The 21,319-nt window shown below is 38.2% G+C and overlaps 2 protein-coding genes across 4 annotated transcripts in view; one reads left to right on the top strand and one right to left on the bottom strand.

Annotated features, from left to right (window-relative positions):
- Positions 1–1,637: 1,637 nt before the first annotated feature.
- Positions 1,638–21,319, bottom strand: part of LOC109032075 (uncharacterized) — a 40,081-nt gene continuing 20,399 nt past the window's right edge. The window contains exons 4-5 of one of the 2 annotated variants that reach the window (XM_019044011.2): positions 20,329–20,456; positions 1,638–3,605 (exon numbers count right to left, since the gene is read on the bottom strand). In XM_019044011.2, the coding sequence (XP_018899556.2) occupies positions 2,009–3,605; positions 20,329–20,456 (1,725 nt within the window). In that variant the 3' untranslated portion in view covers positions 1,638–2,008. The remainder of the gene's footprint in view (positions 3,606–20,328; positions 20,457–21,319) is intronic. The other variant, XM_072304199.1, reaches the window with a different exon arrangement.
- On the top strand, positions 3,612–14,591 carry LOC109038209 (uncharacterized). Of its 2 annotated transcripts, XM_072304200.1 has the most exons (7): positions 3,612–4,858; positions 8,864–9,089; positions 9,749–10,701; positions 11,171–11,433; positions 11,840–12,005; positions 12,526–12,622; positions 13,944–14,591. In XM_072304200.1, the coding sequence occupies exons 3-7, from the start codon at positions 10,116–10,118 to the stop codon at positions 14,269–14,271; spliced, it is 1,440 nt and encodes a 479-aa protein (XP_072160301.1). In that variant the 5' UTR covers positions 3,612–4,858; positions 8,864–9,089; positions 9,749–10,115; the 3' UTR covers positions 14,272–14,591. The 2 variants fall into 2 exon arrangements, 1 of the variants encoding a protein (XP_072160301.1); XR_011900516.1 differs by lacking the exons at positions 3,612–4,858; positions 11,171–11,433; positions 11,840–12,005; positions 12,526–12,622; positions 13,944–14,591 and having other exon boundaries at positions 5,883–9,089; positions 9,749–10,113.

Here is a 21,319-nt window from a genome sequence, read left to right as displayed (position 1 = left end):
AAACGCTTCAGAAAAGTTGCGAATCTTTGCCCGTTCTTTATCAAACAATTTTGTCTAAAAATATGACAAAGCTGTACCCCAACATTTGCGTCGCGCTCCAAATATTCCTTACAACTGCATCGGCAAACTGTACAGGCGAGCACTTATTTTCCGTCTTGGATCGAATTAAAAGTTTTTGCCGATCGTCCATGACCCAAGGGAAACTAAACAACACAGCAATTTTAAACATCGAGGCAGACTTGACAATCAATTTCGACGTTGATGCTCTGGTTGGCAGCTTTGCTAAACTGAAAACCCGGAGAAAAACTTTTTAACCTGGTCTTTCGAGAATACATTGTAATTTGTAAGTAATACATTGAGATACACTAGCTTCATGCTTCCACTTATTGTCTCCACATTTTATTTTTGCCTCATCCCTCCATTCCATCTATTTTATATATTCGCGGCGCATTTTGAAGTAGGTACGCGCACGCGCCCACGCGGCGCACGAGGGAGGGGCCAAGATGAGATGTCGTGGGAAGTTGCGAGTGTGGGGAGGGGGAAGGGGCGGGGGATACTGTTGACAATATGGTGACGAAATATTGCAGACCCAGGGGCGGCAAAAAGCTAAATCCGGCTCTGCTAAGAAGTGGCCCGAGACTGTATGTAACAAGGTGTAAACTTTGTATATATTCGTCTAAATCATATGTCTTGTATATATACATATGTCATTATAATCTTGAATTATATAAATCGTACAATTCATGCAATATAAAAATAACATGAGTCAGTAGGTAGCCCTCGTATTATCATCATCCAAAAACCAGCAAACCACCCCTCTCACACTGGTTGCTCGACTGAAAACTCGGATAAAGCCAAGGTGGAAGAAACCAAGGGTGTTACTACTGCGGTGGATGATGTCAAAACCCGAGTTTTTCAAAGCGCGATATCTCGATTAATATTGAACGTAGAAAGCTGCTGTTTGGACGGATCTTAGTATTTTTAGCTAATCTTCAAAAAGCAATAATTAAAACACAATTATGTGACCAACGCAACTGACCAATTGAAACTGAATAGTTTCTCGCCAATTAAGGTATTTACGTAAAAGCTTACTTAAACCACATCTAGAGGCGAAGCAGGTCATGCAATAGTTTTTTCTGAAGATTTCCTCGAAATATACTTTTGTATGTGTCCCTATAATGGGTGCGAAAAGAGCACTTCTCGATTGCAGTATTTCAGAGCCTCTGTTTCTAATTAATCCATTGGAGAAGAATATAATGGGTGATTTTACCAGAATTCTTTCCATAAAAAATTGTAGAATCATAAGGAATATTCAGTGAAATTTTTGGTGGAATGGATGCATTCACTTTCCTTACAATGAATGAAATATTAAAGGAGACTCTTCAACACTGCAACCGAGGAGTGCCCTTTTCGCATCCAGTGCCTCAATTGCAAATGAATGATCTCCCGCTAAGATAGGTTCGATTATGCTCCTTAAAGTCAAAATTTTCAGCAGAGGAGGAAAAGTGTTATTCGCAATTAGATGAATAGTTTCGCCGATACGTTTGCGTTATTGTGCATACCTAAATTGCACATTTTACTGAAGGATGAACAGCAAAAACTACAACTGAATAGTTTCTCGTTAGAATGAAATATCGTATGGATGGTAATTTTCTTTCTTTGAAGGAGGAAGTGAAGTACAGAGGTTTCTCGCAAGTGTGCGTTCGCATACGCAGGTACGGCTAAAGATCCTTTCTCGATGAAGGAGGAATAGCAATGACTACAAATGAATGGTTCCTTGCTATTTTCCATTTGTCTTGTGTCGGTGCAATCGTCTTCATTCTTAATTTCAATAATTTCATGAAACGGATTATTCAAAATTTTATCCGGAGGGAAGACCGATGACAGAATTGCTAGACAGTAATCATTCTGATAGCTATTCGGTTCAAGTAGGTGCATTGCTCGAAAAAGTTTCATTCTTATGTTTTACAAGATGGAACGTATTGATGGCAAATGCCGCGTCAAAAGTTTATTCTATGTCCCGTTCGATTACTTCACTCTTTAGAAAAACAGTCTCACTAGTCTCTTCAGTGTGCTTCAGTACATGCTTATTTAAACTTCCTTTTTTAGTGAAGGAGGAAGAGCAATGACTGCAACTGAACGGTTTCTCCCCCATATGCGTTCGCATATGATTATTTAAAGTTAATTTTCTAGTGAAAGAAGTGGAGCAGTGACTGCATGTGAATGGTTTCTCGCCAGTATGAGTTCGTGTGTGGTTCTGTAAATCGTATTTACGGGCGAAGGAGGTCAAGCAATGGCTGCATCTGAATTGTTTTTCGCCGGTATGCATTCGCGTGTGTTCAGTCAATTTCTCTTTCTCACGGAAGGAGGAAGGGCAAAGACTGCAACTGAATGGTTTCCCTCCGGTATGCGATCTTATATGCCTATCTAAATTACTTCCTTCGCGAAAGGAGGCCAAGCAAAGGCTGCAACTGAATGGTTTCTCTCCAGTATGAGTTCTTATATGTCTCTCTAAATGGCTGTTACGGGAAAAGGACGACGCGCAATGACTGCAACTGAATGGTTTCTCGGCAGTATGAGTCCGTATATGGCTCTGTAAATCGCCTTTACGAGCGAATGAGGTCAAGCAATGGCTGCAACTGAATGGCTTCTCTCCGGTATGCATTCGCGTGTGTTCAGTCAATTTCTCTTTCTCACGAAAGGAGGAAGGGCAAAGACTGCAACTGAATGGTTTCTCTCCGGTATGCGATCTTATATGCCTATCTAAATTACTTCCTTCGCGAAAGGAGGCCAAGCAAAGGCTGCAACTGAATGGTTTCTCTCCAGTATGAGTTCTTATATGTCTCTCTAAATGGCTGTTACGGGAAAAGGACGACGCGCAATGACTGCAACTGAATGGTTTCTCGGCAGTATGAGTCCGTATATGGCTCTGTAAATCGCCTTTACGAGCGAATGAGGTCAAGCAATAGCTGCAACTGAATGGCTTCTCTCCGGTATGTGTTTTTACATGCCTCTTTAATTTACTGTTATGGAAAAAGGACGTCGAGCTAAAACTGCAACTGAATGATTTCTGGCCGGTATACGTTCTCATATGTCTAGTTAAATCTTCTTTCTCAATGAAGGAGGAGGAGCAACGATTCCAACTGAACTGTTTCTTGCCTCTTAGCGTTTGTCTCGTGACGGTGCAATCGTCTTCATTCTTAATTTCAAGAATTTCATGTAAGAGATTATTAGACATTTCATCCTTACCGTCCACTTCCAGATTTTTCCTAAGAGAATGACCGATAACAGAATCACGCGAGTGCGATCCTTTTTGGATCCGTCCGGTTAAAGTATCTGCACTGCTCAAAGAGGTTTCATTTTCATGTTTTAAAGGATGGAATTTATGAATGGCAAATTCCGAGTCGAAAGTCGTTTCTATTTTAGGTTCGATTACTTCACTCTTTATGATAATTGTGTGACCAACCTCCACGACGTTGTCTTGTGACTCTTTCTCACAAATCATACCTGGTGCGATCTTTGGAATGGAGACTTGTTGAGTGTTGACTGATGAGCTGTCCTCCAAAAGTGTACCTATGTTGCTGCGTGCAGATCTTTTGAAAATCCTGGACAGAGAGAAATGTCAAGAGGTGTGAGCGGATGCGTTATGGGAAGTTAAAACTTAAACGTAAAATATTAGATGTTGGAATGACATATGGTGAGGAGAGGAACAATAACTGAGCCTGCTTTTCCTCATCAAAATTCATGGAAGAAAAATTCATTAGAGAAAGAGGTATTGTTTGTGCCGAGAAGCCTTTCTAAGGACTCAATAATAATAATAAAAAAAATGAATGATGAAAATGACGACGATTTGGAACAAAAGAAGAAGTTTTGGAAGTTTTAAAGAAGCCTTTGCACTGTCTTAAACGTCTAGCCTTTTTGTAGTCCCCTTATAAGGGAGATGAGTATCTGCTTGTAAATCCTCCTATTATGACGAGAAAGAAAACAGACAAAAATGTGTGCCAGCCATTTTGGACGCGCTTTGAGCGTCATTCCGGATCAACAAGCCTTGATCTTTTTCAGTCACTTTTTCAGCCACTCTCAAAAATTTCAAGGGAGTTTTAGAAAGCTTCGAAAGAAACTGGACCACTCGTGCCTTATAATAATCAATCTTAAAAAGTGCTGCAGAGGACATACAGGAGGCCTTCTTTTCTTCACGCTTCCATTCAAAAGAATTCAAAGGGCGCTAAAGGAGTGTCAGAAGAACTAGCCCAGATGGCACACAAAGTACTGTGAACGTTCAATCACTGTTCTGTGATTTTGGAAACCAGCCGAATGTTCATAGAATGTTCATGGAACATTCCGAGCCCTTCTTGTACTTTTGAATATTTCAGAATATATGATCATTCCAAAATTTATAGATAGCGATACTGAAATATCAAAAATTTCCGACATTTATGAATTCATTATTCGTCCCTCCTGCATAAGCATTTATGAACCGATCGATTGCTGCTATCGCGGTTGCGGCCATGTCTACGTCACTGATCGTTTCCAGGTTGGTTGCCTGTCGTTCGCAAGGCGGATAAAGAATGGTGGTCGCATTTCGATTTTGGCTGCCATCTTGAAGCGTTGTGACGTCAGGAGGGTACGGGTTATGCCGTGCAATCCGAGGTTGAGTCGGCCCCCCCGGCCTCGGCCAGCCCATGTACCCGATGTACCCGATACCGTGTGACGTCCAGAGGGTACGAAATGCGACCACCATTCTTTATCCGCCTTGTGTCGTTCGGTGTCAGTGTGAGTTTATCTGTGTCGGTATGTCGGATCAGTGATCAGTCATCGGAATAGCAAGCAGTGGAAAGAGGAAAATCTTGTGGATAAAGTTAGTATTCCTCTGTAATAATAATAGTAAATTACTTTACATTTGTTTGTGCACTTAAGTGTGTCAATGTACACGGCAACAGTGTCCGCCCAGCAGGATGAGTACAGATCATGGCGTGTTTAGGATTTCGTCGCGTGTCCATTCGTCCAATTCGTCTCCTCAGAAATCCCTCCAACACGGTTTCAGTTATGTTGTTAAACATTTTTCCGTGATTTAATTTGTTTTCAGTCATTCGAAATCGGGTTTGCCTCAGTTCCTTATTTCAAGTTCGTATTACGCTTTTTGTCTCTATCGTCGCGTCACCGGCGGCATGTGGCCTATTTCACCGTCGCACATCGTGTGAATTTAAAGTTTATTTTCGTCAATCGCGACTCCTGCCTATTTGTTCGTTGTTAACGTCACGTTTCATTCCATTCCGCCATCCGAAACGTCTAATTTGTTTAGTTTACCTTTTCAGTGAAGGTCAGCCTGCCCAGGTAACCGGTGTTAAACTCAAAACGAACACTAAATTTAGTACGTATCAAGTGCTAACGTCGAAGTCTATCAAATCAAATTTTATCACCGTCTTGAGTCAATCATCGCTCATAATCCATCCCCTCGTCAAGCTCATTTTGTCTCCACAGCAATCCCATTAACATCAACAGTGCTGTTCCCTCAGCCTTGCGACGTCCTAGCTTTCCTATCCTCCATTCCGTAGTTCCTTCGTTTTCCCTTCCCTGTATATTGTGTTAGTTCGGGATGAATGAACGGAGAAAGTGCTCTCGAAAATCTTACGTTAAAGTCAGTAAAAGTACCAAGTATAGAAGAATTGAAGAAATTGAAAAGGCAGAGCAAGAATCCTTTTCCGATGAGGAGGAAGCATCGTTGAATTTATCATCATTTGTCAGTCAGGAAGGTGAAAGTTCTGGTACTACTCATAATGTTATTGTTTGTGGTTCCGTTGATGATGAGAAGTCTGATATAGCCTTTCCTCCCACCAGTCCAAGTCTTAGTGAGTCGGATAGCTTTGGTTATGATAGTGACGGTGCCCGAGGAGATTCCCCAGGTTTACATTCAGTTTACGAATCGTCGGATTCGGATGCAAGTTTTGTAAATTTTGACTCTGATTGGGATGAATTCTCTGATTTAGATAGTGATGGAGCGGATCTGTTTGAGGAAAATATTGACGTACCTATACCTAGTCTATTAGATAACTTGCGGATCTGGGGAGTAAAGTATAAAATTACGAAAGCTGCTTTATCTGCGTTGCTTAGAATTTTGAAATCTTCTGATCCTATCGAACTTAATACTTTACCATTGGATGGTAGAACCGTAATGAAAACCCCTCGTCATGTAAATGTTAAGAATTTGGAGAAAGCAGGTGGCGAATATTATCATTTTGGATTATTGAAAGCCATTCAAAATGCCCTAGAACGAACTCGAGAGAAAGTCACGAATATTGTCATGGTAGCAGGCATTAATGGTCTACCACTGTTCAAGAGTAGTGGTGTACATTTCACTCCCATTCTCGGTAAAATAACTTCAATTCCGGATATTCGCCATCATGTTTTCCCAATTGCCATTCATTGTGGAGATACTGACAAACCGCAGGACGCGGAGGAATTCTTGAGTCCGTTCATTGATGAGGTTACAGATCTGATTAAAAACGGAGTAAAGTTCAAAGGCAATGTATACAAATTTATTTTGAAAGGTTTTTCTTGCGATTGCCCTGCAAAATCCTTCGTGTTATCTTCTATTGCCAGCAATGGCAAATATGGTTGTACTAAGTGTGTTCAAGAAGGTGTCTGGTCTCATCTTTGTCGAAGGACTTTTTTCCCAGAAGTTGATGCACGTTTGAAAACGCATGAAGATTTTGTTAACAAAACTGTGCCTCAGTTTCACCTGGGTGACTCGCCTCTGCTTAGAATACCTGGCATAGACTTGGTCAATGATTTTCCTCTTGACTACCTTCATTTAGTGTGCGTTGGTGTAGTGAAAACGCTTGTTAAGTTATGGGTATTCACTTCCAAAAACAATGCCAAACTTTCTGATGATCTAATTTCTCAGGCCTCAGGAAAAATGTTACTTTATGAGAAATTCATTCCTTCTGAATTCGCTCGTAGGTCTAGAGCCATGGAAGACATCAAGAGGTGGAAAGCCACCGAGCTTCGTTTGTTTGGCTGTTACTTAGGCCCCTATGTGTTAGATGGTATCCTTGGTGAACTGCGTCTCGGTAATTTTGTTTTGTTGTATGCCAGCCTCAGATTATTATTGAACCCTATTAAGTGTAAAGAGTACAAAGAAATTGCAACTGAAATGCTTGTTGAATTTGTAGAAAATTGCAAAATAGCTTATGCGGACAATCTCCTAACCCACAACTTCCACAACTTGGTACACTTGCCGAGGAATCTTGATTCATTTGACAATATGGAAGATTGTAGTACCTTTGATTTTGAAGCTTTCTTATATTATTTGAAGCAGACTGTTGTCAAAGGCGATAAACCATTGCAACAGTGTGTGAAACGTATCGAAGAAGCAGATGCTTGTCCACCTTTACTGCCTTCAAAGAAACCCGATTTCCCACGGTGCTCAATGCCGTACCGTTGTCGTGGGCCATTTTTAGAAGGATGTGCTCGTCCCACTTATCAAACAGTGCATTTTCCAACCTTTAAACTTTCTGTCTTTGCTAGGGATAGTTGTTTCACGACTTTGGATGGCAGCATATTTGTCTTGCGGAATATTTGCACTGCTTCTGAATCAAATGACATTCTTCTTGTCGGACGGAAGTTTTTACAAAAAGAAAATGCTTTTAACACTCCTTGCCCGAGTTCGGATCTGAAGATTTACATTGTATCAAACTTATCAGAAATGATTGTTGTACCTGTTTGTGACGTTCAGTACAAGAACATGTTGTTGCCATTCCGATCAAAATTTGTGGCCCAGCCAATTTTACACACTCTATTATAATTTCATACCACAAGCTCTCCCTCCACGATCAATTTCTCGTTCATTCACACTTTATGGGCCCAGGAAATTGATATCACATGCTGAACTCCAAGAAAGGCTTCATCAACTACTTCTGACTTTAATGAGCGTTTGTGCCAAGTTAGATTTTAAGAAATTTCTCTGTAGGTCGCGTTAAGCATTTTTAAATTTTCGTATTATACGGTACTTATCAATTCTTCCTCTCATTTAGTTCACGATTTGTTTGTTTTTTGATCATTAGAGCCTCAGGAAAAGGGGAATGAAAGATCAACCCTGGTTTTTTGTTGCAAAGCTGTTTCAGTAATTTAGTAAAGTATATTAAAGATACATTTGAAAATTCCAAACTCTCACTGTCTTTAACCCTTTCAATGACCAATCCTGTCCCCTACTTTTCCTCTAATTCCTAATGATTTTGAAGGAAACTATTAATATTTTGGCAAGCACACTTTGCAAGTATACAAGTGAGTAATAATAATCTTTTTTAGTTTGCGCTTATTTTTGGTTTTGTCTTTGATGAACATGTTTTTATGCTTCAATAGACAAAAACGACAAGATTTCACTATCGATCACGAGTCAGTTTTCACAACATTTGCATGCAAAGGTCAGGAAAGAATTGGGAATTCGTTAATTAATGAAATTTGGTCCAGAACCTTGCATTATTCAATTTCAAATGATGGCACTTGAGTTAAATTTACATTAAGTTTTCTTGCTGAACTGAGTGTTCTTATTAACTCTTAGATCTTTGCTTCATTGAGTAACTTTTCTCATAATTCCTCAAAGACTTGAACTTATCTTAGTTTCCTTCTTTCAACATAGAATCAGTTGGAAGCTAGTTATTTCGGAACATGTTTTGGTGATTATATGCTGTTGTTGAAAACTGAAAATTTTGGAGATAATATCAGGAAATACAAGCCATAATAACCAAACCTTAGTTTTTCTCTAAGTTATAGTCTGATTTTTCTTCTGTGCATTTGCTCATCATTAAATAATCTGTACTTTAATCATGGACCTTCACTAATTCTATAAATTTCTTTTCGACAGATTCATAACATGGCAACATTTTGTGTCGGCATTTTTCCATGTGACAACACTGTTGATATCGTTCGGGAGTCTTGGCTTTGTGGGCTCAATGATGACTTTGAGGAATTGTGCAAATTCCCCCCTGTAAAAGGGGATAGGAAGAAACTCCAAAATCTGCTGCTCCAGCAGGAGGAACCTCATCCATCGTGGCAAGAATATGTGATAGTTGCCAAGCGAACTGGTATCGGTAAGAATTACTTTCATTTCCTCAAAGGTGCATTTCTCTCTTTTTTGCAGGAGCCTATTCTTAAGAAAAATACTGGACTTCAGCCACCCAATTGAGTGTTTTATTCATACTGTTTTAAAGCATATGTAGGACTTGAATCGAAAAACATTGGACTTTGTGCGATAACATATTTCATATTATTAGCGCTTATAACTTTTTGAAAACTCAATGGATCTCAATGAAACGCTTCCACTTTGTGGTCCTCATTTAGATGTAGGTACCTATAGACACCAAGATCGTTGGAATCCGTGCCTTTGTTTGAGCTGCAGTTGAATGGAAACCGAATCAAATTTCAGATTAAGGGAGTTATGTGTGACAAAGAGTGTCTGCCACCCTTTGCTATCGGGACTTCAGTAGGACGTCATTTTCCTCGATCGGGGGTGGCTACCGCCACTCTTGACGAAACATCAGTGGTTGCCAAATTTATTTGATAACATTAAAGATATTCAATCGTGCAAACTTTTTTAAGGTAAGGAAAAAATTAAATCACCGTACCTTCTGCTTTTTTTCTTTCTGCTGGTCACATTTTCAAAATATGTGGTCACTCGAAAGCTTCCGTCTTTTTTGTCCTGAGCATTTTTCAAAATATATGCTACAAGAATTTCTTTTCCTGATTGCAGAGTCATACTCAGAGGCAGTCCGCTTACTAAAAATAATACAAGAGATGGAGTTACTACAGACCCCGAGCAACTCGGCCGTGGTTGGCGGAGCCCCAAACGGAAGCGAATTCTCTCTTCATCGGAAGAAGATAATTCACAGGTCAAAAAAGCTAAATTGAAAATAGGCGGAGGAAGAAAAAAATCAAGGGAAGTGCGCAGTAACGCGCAAAACCTATGTACATCAAGTTTACAGGATTTTAAAATCCCTCATTGTAAATCTTTTAGAATTCCATCGCCAACTTTAAGCTCAAGTATTAAACAAAGTAATTCCAAAGCTGAAAACCCAACATATGCCACATCAACCCAAAAACCATTTTTGTCACCTCTGATGGACATCAGCAACATTTACCCAACCCTAAATCTTACTGATCAAGCAGAAAAAAACAAAGAAACTGGTCCTCTGAAAAACAGTGTGCCTCAAAATCGACTTAATCCAAGGCCTTTGCCGGTCAGAAGCACCAAAGAAAGTCATTCTTCGAAGAACATTGCTCCTCAGAATCAAAAGCCCACAAATCAAAGGCCTGCAGTGGCAAAAATCGATGGCAATCAATCTCGGCCAAAAAATGTTCCTCAAAATGGAAATTCTGTGAACCAACGGCCCACGGTAGGAAAAATTGTTTCTCAGAATCGAAATCTTATTAACCAACGGCCCACAACAGGAAACGTCACAGTTGGAAATCGATCTCGGATAAACAGTATTCCTCAGAATAGAAATCCTCCGAATCAACGACCAGCAGCAGCAAACATTAATAGAAATGGACCTGGGATAAAGAATGTTTCTCAGATTCTCCGAGATATCAGAAATAATCTAAATCGTCAACCTGCGGCAGGAAACATCAACAGAAATACATCTCGGACTAATACTGTTCCTAACCAGCACACTGATGTTCCAATAATGTTGCTTCGTGTAGAAGGTATGTGATGTTCCTATTCTGTTGCATGTAATGTAGGGACAATAGAAAACAGTTCAAGAGAAAACAGTATATTTGAACTAGATCTATGTACTCAACTTTCCTGAATTCTTATGAATTAAATTCTCAATTGAATAATAATTTTTTTCGTTTTAATAATTGTTGCTAACAATTTCATATAAAGTTATGAACTAGGCATTCTGTAAGAAATGAAACCAATTCTCAGTAAATTTTTAGTGAAGGCTAGCGGCAAATTGTTGATCTGTTCTTGAAGAATCAGGAAACTGTCTGAAACATTTCCCTTTAAACTTGTGAAGTCTCATAATTTAAGAATTACAACTTCTGAAAACATAACTTCAAGGATTTCGTGGAAAAAGAACGAGTATAATTTCTTGACTTGTTCTTTTGTAACCTTTCGAAGTCCTTTGAAATGGATGCAATTAACTGAACACTTATGTTTATTATGATGCAGGTAAACTAGACAAAGTTTTAGAAAAAATCGACTTCGCAACTGGTGCTACACAACGTTGCAACAAGAAACTCACAGGTGTTAAGTTAGCTGTTGATGATAGTTGCGAAGTTCTAAAGGATCTTCAACTGAAAGTGTCAAGTATGGTGATTACCGACACATGTAACCATAGTGATGAAGTGAAACTGCGGTTTCCAGTAAAATCAACCGATGAACTTAAACTTCTAGAAGACGATCTTTTAGATCCTGATCTACGCAAAAAATGCGTAAGTTCTTGAACTATTGACCTTTTCTCACCTTCTAAGTTTTTAAATCGGTAAGAGAGAGAAACCTATTTTTGGAAAAAGCTACAGTATATCTCGAAGAACTCAAATTTTATTTAAAATATTGGAAAACATAAACAGCACAGAATTCACTAATCTTGAAAATCAGAGATTGACTGTTGTAATTTTTAAGACAAGGAAAGAAACTTAGTTCCAAAATAGCGTTCTCTCTAATAGACCCTCTAAAGTCTGTTACAAATTCTGTGAATCCATCTATTTTAGAATAGGACTCTAATAATCGAAACGTTAGTCTCTTTGAACTTTTTCATTTTTCAGTCTCAAGGCTGCCAGAACCATAAATGAACAGATGTATATTATGCATCAACATTTGTGTTACTTTTTGTTCTAGATTTCATATTTCAGCAAGATGAATACTAAGTCCCTTGGCGACTCAGTTCGAAAAATAGCCAAGCAGATTATGACCGATAACCTGGCATTACAGTATTCATGGACTGGACGAAAAGAGGGCAAATCTGCCTTAGCAGATTACCCCATGTTCATCACTGTTTTACAAGGTGATCAATTATTAATGCTCATTAAATGTGACAATGGGACTCACAAAAGTGTTACGAAAGGACACAGTTCTCGGCTCTCCCATTTGATAATGCCTCTTTCCTTAGAAATTTCCAAGTGATGACCTTATTAAGGTTCTGTGTGTAAAATTTGCTACAATTTTGAATAAAAATTCAGTCATTTCAACCTCAGTTTAGCAGAAAGCTTGCGACCTTACAGGTCTTCCCATTTTCAAAATTTCCTTTTCGAAGCCTTCCCATTTCCGCATGCCACTGACCTTGAACGGACGGGCTGAGCAGTCGAGGAGTTTTCACACCTCTGGAGTTATGCTGTAACTGTAACTTTTATGTAATATTCCAAGCCCCAAAGAAATTCCTCCTATCAAAAACTCTGCTTTGGTACTGGATTTGAATTTTTCCTTGAATCATGTATGAATATCTTGTCACATCGTTTTTTTTTCCTCTAGAATTTCTTAATTCAACAGAAGATTGTAATTTTCATTTTTTGTTCTGAAAATTTCAGAGGCAGTCAGATTCTCTCATAAAGTGACAAACGAAGATATTAATGTTCCTTTCAAATTGTGGCTGGTAAAAGCAAAAGAGCGGTTAACTAAACCAAGGTAAGAATTAATGCATTCAGACCCTCTTTCAGGGCGCCCAAAGTCAGATTTCTCCACTTCCACTTTTTATTTGCTTGAAACCTTATGCTCCTAAATTTCTCAAATTCTATGGATGCCATCTTTTTAAATATTCTGCGTGGAATACTTCAAGAATGAGCCGTCAGTTGGTTCTTTAACAGATAAATACAATTGACCGAGTATCTCAGAAGAACTGCTGATCCCTCAGGTGGAGGGATGTAGAGGCTAGGAGGCAGGGACCGAGCCTACTTGCGTGCTGCTGAACACCAATTAAGCATCCCTGAATCCCTGTCTACACGGGGTACATGCCGTTTTGGCCACTAACTTCATCCGCTGCTTCTAACTGCTGAAGACTGTGGTCTTTTGCTGTTTGTTCCAAAACTAGGCAGGGACAGTAGTTGTCTAAATTAGATTTTCTCCTTGCACTGAAGCATTATAAAAAGTGTGTTCTCATGTTCTATTGACAGATGAAGGTATTTGAAACCTGGCTCTAAAATCTGCTCTACAACTAGCAGTTTTTTAACTTTAGATAGAAGTATCATGGTTTGTTGTGCCTTGAAAAGTCCTTGAACATACTTGATATTTTTTTCGCATTTTCAAGTCCTTGAATTTAATTTTGGGATTTAGCCCCGTTGTACTAGAAAGTTCATGAATTTTACATCATCCTGTGATTTCCTGTCTTTTTGTATCATTTTGGCATTCAATTATGGTGTTTGAAAATCATTAATCAAAATAATCCTCTAAAATCATCTAAAGAACTGTACTGATTTTGGGAAAATTTTCCTGCTTTCAATTCATCTGTAGTGTAAATGCACTGTTTTTGGAAAAAAAAAAAACTCTATGAGTCTCAATCCTGTATACGGGTAAGATATCGAACCCTTGTTTCTTCTAACAAATTTCTCTCTTTATGCATATCTACTTACTATTCTTGCAAAACTAACAATATCTTGGTAATTTTTTTCTTTCTTTTTCTCGGTGCATTTTGTGTTTTTGAAGAATCTCTTTTTTAAATTTGCCTCTTCATGTAGAAAGTAGGGAAACAAGGATACAAGGAAACAAATTTTTCATTTCTGTATGCACTCTTTTAATCCTTCTAAGTTTTTCTTAAAAGTACTTTTTATTTTTTTTTTGGGAGTCCTTGAGAACTCATTGAAAGTTCTTGACTTTGGCAAGTAGAAGTTCTTGAAAATCCTTAATTTTGCTTTTGAAAAGCTGTCATTAACCATGATTATTAATAGTGCGTAAGTTTTGGTGAACATGTTTGCAACCATTAATGAATGCATGATGCTTTTTGTTGCTCTAGTGGTGAAAGCGAAGATGAGGACCCGGCCTCAAATGAAGATAACAGCCAATATGAAAATGAAGAAGAGATCCGAGGTAGAAACGAAGGCGTGCAAGAAGAAAAAGTGGAAGATGTGAACGTCCATGGAAACGAGGAAAATCTCGATGAAAACGAGGAGAATCTCGATGGAAGTGAAGGGGAGAACCTGAATGAAGATGAGGGGGAGAACCTCTGTAGTGACGAGGACGAGACTTTTTATGAAGGGTTCAGTCAGAACCTCTATGAAGAGGACAGCCAGAACCTCTATGAACAGGACAGCCAGAATCTCGATGAATCTCTGATAGATTAATTATTTGCCTTTTTCTCAGGTCTTATGGGATATTTTTTCAGAATTATTTATTTTATTTTTTTGTTCAATAGTTTTATGTAGAAGTCATAACAATTAAGTAACAAGTAACAACAATAATACCACCAACATACAGAAGATAAGGGTTTTTCTCTGTGGATGGCAACGCAGCTCTCGAATATCTCGAGGCAGTTAAGCCGTGCTGTTTTGATACGAATTACGAAAGTGTTTTTATAAGAATCAGGCTATGAATAATGGAAGAATTTAACAAAAAACGCAATAAAAGGGGAGCATTGTTAACTGCAATCTTCAAATTAAATTCTTCTCAATGAAACAAGCCTCAATGAGTATAGTGAACGTTGTATTAGTGGAATTCTGAATAATTTACCCGATTTGCTTTACAGTGGTATTTTTTCGAACCAATGGTACTATTTTTTTAAGCATTAGCTTTCCATGGTTGATGAATTACGGCAATGCCATTCCTGTCGAATGAGAATCGTTTCCATTCCGAGGTCGATTTTAATCGGTCAAAGTTGGTCTAGGCACTTTTTCTTAGGAGAATACTGATGTTGCCTTTTCACCTTTTTCATCCTTTTGGCACAGTGCTTTAAAAATTTCCTTTACCCTTTAAGTAGGTTTACTTTGCTCTTATGTGGGTTGCATTTTGCGGTCTCCCTCAAATGGTTGGTCAATGAAGAGTGATTTTTTTGCAGTTGTGGGTAGCCCAAAACTGAGAGCAATTTTGGAGAATCAGAATAAATTCTTTTTGTCCTGTCACGATTAAATAATTTGCAAACTAAAATTAAAGAATGTGTAGTAACGTATTTAATTTAAATTTTTGAAACAATTAACTTTGAAGCCATTTCAATAATTCTAAAATTAAAATTTCAAAAGAAGTTTTTATTTATTTATTTTTATTTAAAATAATTTGGTACATTCAAGCTATTAACATTATCATGGTACATGTCAGAAGGTTCCAACCTTTTCACAATAATAAAATAACTGTTTAAAAATTCATCCATTCTATTGCAGGCCCTGGCAAATAACAGATTTTTGGCACTGTTTACGAAGGTCCCACTTTCTAAATATCTTTTTTTGGTTTTGGCAGCGTATTGTAGAATAAAAACAAAATAAAAATGGAAAACCCTCCGGTATATCTTGAGAAAGCTAAAGACCTATTGATTTCTTTTGGGTTTATTACTTCGATTTATTTATTGTTTTTTCCTTATGTGTTACTCGTAGTCCTAATTTTGTGTAATTGTTCTTGTTTAATATTTTTTTCCTAATATATCGTAAGTGTCAAATAAGGTGCTGTTAATGGTGGCTATTACTTTTGGTCTTCAAATTGTTATTTGCACTCTGACTATTGTAAAGCTTAAATTGAAGTTGAATGTTAATATTAGAAATGATATTTCACAACTTAAGTCAATTCAAAATTGTGATTGAGGATCTTTTCAGAAGGAGGGAAGGTAGTGCTAATGGTTCATGGGTTTGCGACCCCTAAGAGTCAAGAAAAATGTTAACTTTGCAGAATTTTGTTTGGCCTTCTTCATGAGAGCAATCAGTACATATCCTTCAAGTCTAACAAGAACCACTTAATTTTATGATTTGCCAGAGACTGGAGAATCTTTTCAATGTTACCTTTGTGCGAGAAGGTCCTCAATTTTGATCTCGGTTACCAGGGTCTTTGTTATAATTAGAAGTGATGCATTGCCAAAATTTAGCTTAGTTTAATTATTATTTGAAATACGTCCATTTTATCACCACTTAGCTATTAATAACGTCATCACCCTAATTTTTAAGATGGAAATATTTAGCATAAAAAGCACCACAGTCTTGCAGAGTCTATGTTCTACAAGAACAGACTCATGCGTTCTACTCTTTTTTGTACGTCATTGCAATTTCTCTCGGGAAAAGTTAAGTAAAAGTATTACCCTGGTAAAAATGGCAAGTGTTAGGTCAGTGAATTTTCCACTGAGGTCAGTGCAATTTGCTCTGAGGTCAGTTCAGTTTTCTCTGACGTAAGTGTTAAAGCACTTACCCAAGAAGTCAGCACTGAGGTAAGAGGCACTGACGTCGGGAGAAAGACTTACCTAAGTGCAGAGATGTCTCTGAGGTAAGCGGGACTGAGGTCAGGACTTGGTTCAGAGGGTAAGTCTCTGACATCAATCTTAATCGAACCGCACTCACTCCCAAAAAGTAGAGATGGCTCCCCCTTCCCCCACCCTATTTCATTTTCGTGGGGGAATATTTCCTCGGGACACGGGGACCACAAACTTTATCTTTCAGAGAGGCATATTTTGTAGAAGGTGGGATTTTCTAAGAGGGAAGGAAAACTAGTTTAAGTAGCCACACTCTTGAATAATTTGTTTTACCCTCTTCGTTTAAGATGGCACTTAAATAATTAAAACACAACAAAAAATGAGATCGATAAAAATATTATCACCGCTAAAATATGTATTTAGATATATTTATTTAAGCATTATTATTTTTTTATAAAAAAAAATAGTTTTAAATTTGGTTTTAATTTTTTTCAGTTTTAACTGTTTTTAAAATGTTTCAGTCTCAATTTTTTTTAAAATTTTCCTACTTTATTTTCAATTCTTTTCTAACTTTTTTACTCCTTTACTTTCAATTTTTGTATCTGCTAATTTATATTTTTTGTATAATTTCAACTTTCATTATTTTTTTTGCATCATTAGCTTTAATTTTGAATTTTAGTGCGATCCATTTTTTTTTCAAAGAAACGTAACTTACAAAACTTCATTTACATGTTGATTGATTAAAAAAGAATAATAGAAAAATTAAGTATCGGATTCACATTCAAAGACAAAATCATCATTTGCTGGCAAAATTACCCCAATGGGGGCCCTGAAATGGTAAAATTACGCCCCTAACACGTACACGCGCAGGTAGTGTAGTGGTTCAATCGCTAGGACGATCACCGAAGTTAAGTTACGTCGGGCGTAGTTAGTACTTAGATTGGAGACCGCATGGGAACGAGCGATGTCCCCTGAAGATTGTGATACTTGCTTGGGATTGAAAACTCACAGCAGCCCTCCCTGATCGTCAAATAGTGACTTAACGTACCTGGCAGATCGGTAATTAACGAAATTTTTGCCTGTACAGTATTTCTGGGAGTTTCCACTCCGCTTACGTCTGAGACACTTAGGTCAGTGCCACTTACATCAGAGGCACTTGCCTTTGGAACAGACCTAACACTGAGGTAGCAGATCAGCGCCCGGCAGCACTGACATCAGTGCTTAGGTCTGTTCCAAAGGCAAGTGCTACTGATCTGAGCACTTGCCATTTTTACCAGGGTAAGCATTAAGACAGCAGACGAAAGTTCTTTTAAAAATAATGGATTTTATTTGCTTAAAGAATAGTTGCAAAATTGCAAGTTGTATTTCCTTAAGTTAGCATATCATTCCGATAAATAAAATCTAAAGAAGCACAATCATAGTCATCATAAGTTCTCCGCTTGCTGCTATTACCGAACTCTCCATCACTTTCCTGAAGTCTTTTTTAAAAACAATACATCGCTGTTTAATTTTTTAGAGTGAGGAGTAAGGGCTTTACCTCTTTTTGTAAGATGCAGTAATATTATGTTTATTAACCAGTATTTTGTTTTCTGTTCAAATTTTAATGTTTTCCCCCCATTATCTCTGCAGGTATAACTATTTTTTGAGCAATTCAACTGTGGAGGCAATCTTCAAATAACTTAAGCGCCAACTTTTGTGTTCTTTATTCACCAAACCAATTATTTTTCTCTTAATACAAAACTTTTATTTTGTTCTCAATTTAATGCTTTTTCATTTCAAGTTATGCTGTTTTTCTTAACTATCTCCTGCTTGCCTCAACTGAAATAAAAAATTTGCTGTCATTTTATTTTTTATCTGGAAACCACTGCTTCAATTATTGTTTTTAAAAACTCATTAAATTTGTTGTTCAGTGTAGATAAATCGTATAATTTCAAGGAAAGTAGTGTGTGATAGGTTTGCATACAACCATTGAACACATAACATGTCTATTTCATTTCAAAATGTATGTGATTTTTCGACGCGAGAAGAATTTTTGGAATTTTTCTGAACCTATTGATGGTTTCTGTTAAAACATGAAATTGTCACCATCTGGCCAATGTATCACAAGCGCCGTGCGACGTTTTAACATTTTTGCCACCATTTTATTTTTTTACAGAGAAATTGTTGGTTAAATCTGTTCGAAAATTTTGCTGAAATTTATCGCCAGCACGAAGAAAATTCTGTGAAATTTTCGGATAGCTTCGTTGAACAATTTCACTGTAAAAAAATCAAATTGCGGCGGAAATTTTGAAACGTCACATGGCGCTTATGATACTTTGACCGGAAGATGACGAAATGTCCGCAGAAAAATTTTCGTGAAAATTTCAGGACATTTCAATGCTCTAGGAATTTCCTCCGGTGGATTATTCCTAGAACATTCTCTGAATATTCAATGTTCAAAACTTTTCCCACTTGTACATTCCCTGAATATTCTGGGAATATTCTTTGAACATTCGCAGAATATTCTGGGAATATTCCTTGTTTTCTAGGGAATGTTCTTTGGACATTCCAGGAATATTCGTGCGCCATCTGGGAGAACCTTTAAAACTTATTCACTTCCACTTCCTCCACGGGGCGCTAATATGAATCACGGAAGAATTAAAAATTCACAAATACGGGTCCGTTGTTACGCGTGTGCAAGACGTTTATTTTATTCAAATTTGCAAGACACTCGGTGCTTTCCAAGCAAGTTGCAGTTAACTGAATGGTCTCTTAGCTGTAAGAGTTCGCATAACCTACAACTGAGTGGTTCATTATCAGTATGCCTTCGCAGCATATGTTTCGATAAGTTACTTTTAGTAGTATAGGAGGAAGAACAATGGCTACAGCCGAATGGTTTTTCGCCGCCAGTATGCTTTCGCATATGATTGTTGAACGTAGTTTTTTGAGAGAAAGAGGAAGGACACAAACTGCATTTGAATCTTTTTCCGTCAGCGTGCGTTTGCAAGTGTACCTTCAAATAGTTTTTTCGAGCAAAAGAGGCAGAACAGTGACTGCAAATGAATGATTTCTCCCCAGTATGTAGTAGCATGTGTTGTCTTAAATGTCTCTTTTGAGCGAAAGGGGTAGAACAATGACTGCAATTAAATGGCTCCTCGTAGGAATGGGTTCGCACATGATACGTCAAAGAACTTTTGTGTGCGAAGGAAACTGAGCAATGACTGCAAGTGTATGGTTTCTCGCCGGTATGCTTTCGTTTATGTTCCATTAGAGTACTTTTTTGAGCAAAAGAGACAGAACAATGATTGCAACGGAATGGTTTCTCGCCAGTATGTGTTCGTAGATGTTCCGTTAAAGTATCTTTCCGACTGAAGGAGGAGGAGCAAGAGCTGCAACTGAACTTTTTGTTATTTGGCTTGGCTTTTTCCCTGATGGTCACCAAACCCAAGTTATCAGGACTGTCAGTTTTGTTTCCGTTACACGTATTTGGGAGAAATGCTGTTTCTTCCCCGAGCGCCTGCAATTGGCCGAGTGGTGGGTCGTCTGTCATCTCTTCTTTAACCGGCGATGTCATAGGGATATTTGAAAGACATCCAGTTTCTTCTCCAAGGGTTTGCAATTGGCCAAGTGGCGGGTCGTCTGACATTTCTTTTTTAATCGGCGATGTCATTGGGATGTAATGATGAGATGCAAAATTATCATCCCCCTTATCTGGGTCCCTTTCATCTCTTGCGAACTTGCCTGCCGATACGGTTATGAGAAAGTCTTCATTCTTAATTTCAATAGTGGAATGTAACGGATGAGTCAAAATTGCATCTTCTCTCCCTACCTCAAGTTTAATGCTAGTAGAGAGACCGATCAGGGAATCGAAAGAAGACGAGCCTCTGACTCGGAACTGTTCTATTGAAGGATTCCCCTCATTCGCAGAAGTTCCAGCTTCATTTTTGACGCGTTCGGGGGTAATATTTTCGAATGAACAATCATTGGCCGTTTCGATCGATTCCTCAACTACATGCTTCAACAATTGTGTGTAACCAACCTCCGTGATGTCGTTCTGGGGTTCCTCTCTACTTGTTCCGCTCGGTGCAATCTCTGGAGTTTTGGCTTGACGGTTGGTGGATGTATATTTCGCCTGAGAGTGATCCATTCGATGATTTTAGGTTCATCCTGAAGAGAAAAGAAACAGGAAATCGTGAGAAATCACTAACGAACAGAACAAAAGTGTTAAAAGCTGAAACAAGGGATCGGTTGCAACGTATGCGTACGTTGGAGAGCGTTCTCCCTACGAACCTTTTTCTTTAATACTATTATTATTATTACTAGGAAATAATTGAATTATTACTTCAGATATGGCAACATCATTACCTGTCGACAGTAAAGGACAGAATGAATCACTGAAAGATAGGTACGCAACGAACCGAGAGCTGATAATGGAAGTTGTTTTGACCGGACATTCTACCACGGACTAATGTATTGGGCTCATGTTATACAGGGTTAAACGGCCAGACTGCAGGAGCCGAAACACCCCCAAACCCCCTCTTTCAATTGAGATTTCGAATTTTTTTTGATCAGTTATGAATTTAGGGCATTAAAGTACGAAGGAGTACACATTTTCATGAGATTTGGTTCACAGCCGTTGTCAAAATTCAGGGAAAACGATTTACTTTCCAATATTTTTTTTGTAGGGGGGGGGGGGGGGGGCTGTAGCTCCGACTGGGGGCACTTTGGGAAAAAACCTTATACAGCAAAGTAGTCTCATTTTAACCCACAGAACACGCTCCTGCAGTCCGGGGATTTAACCCTGGATCACTCAATATAGTGAATGGGTACTCATAGGTAACAAAAATTTGCCGGCGAGGGCACTTTGTTCCGCGAAATCACACGAAGAGCTCACTTTGACGGACTGTAGATTTTTAAAAAATGCCTTTGATTCTTTGAAAGTTGGCACAAAAGGACCACCTGTGTCATTAATTTAAGTTCCTGAGAGATCTGTAGACTAAACTCAAAATTGAAGAGTTACGCGTCCAATA

This window comes from Bemisia tabaci, chromosome 9 (assembly GCF_918797505.1).
Source record: "Bemisia tabaci chromosome 9, PGI_BMITA_v3".
Lineage (NCBI taxonomy): Eukaryota > Metazoa > Arthropoda > Insecta > Hemiptera > Aleyrodidae > Bemisia > Bemisia tabaci.
The sequence above is the reverse complement of the archived record's forward strand: the minus strand, read 5'-3'. Positions and strand labels throughout refer to the sequence as shown.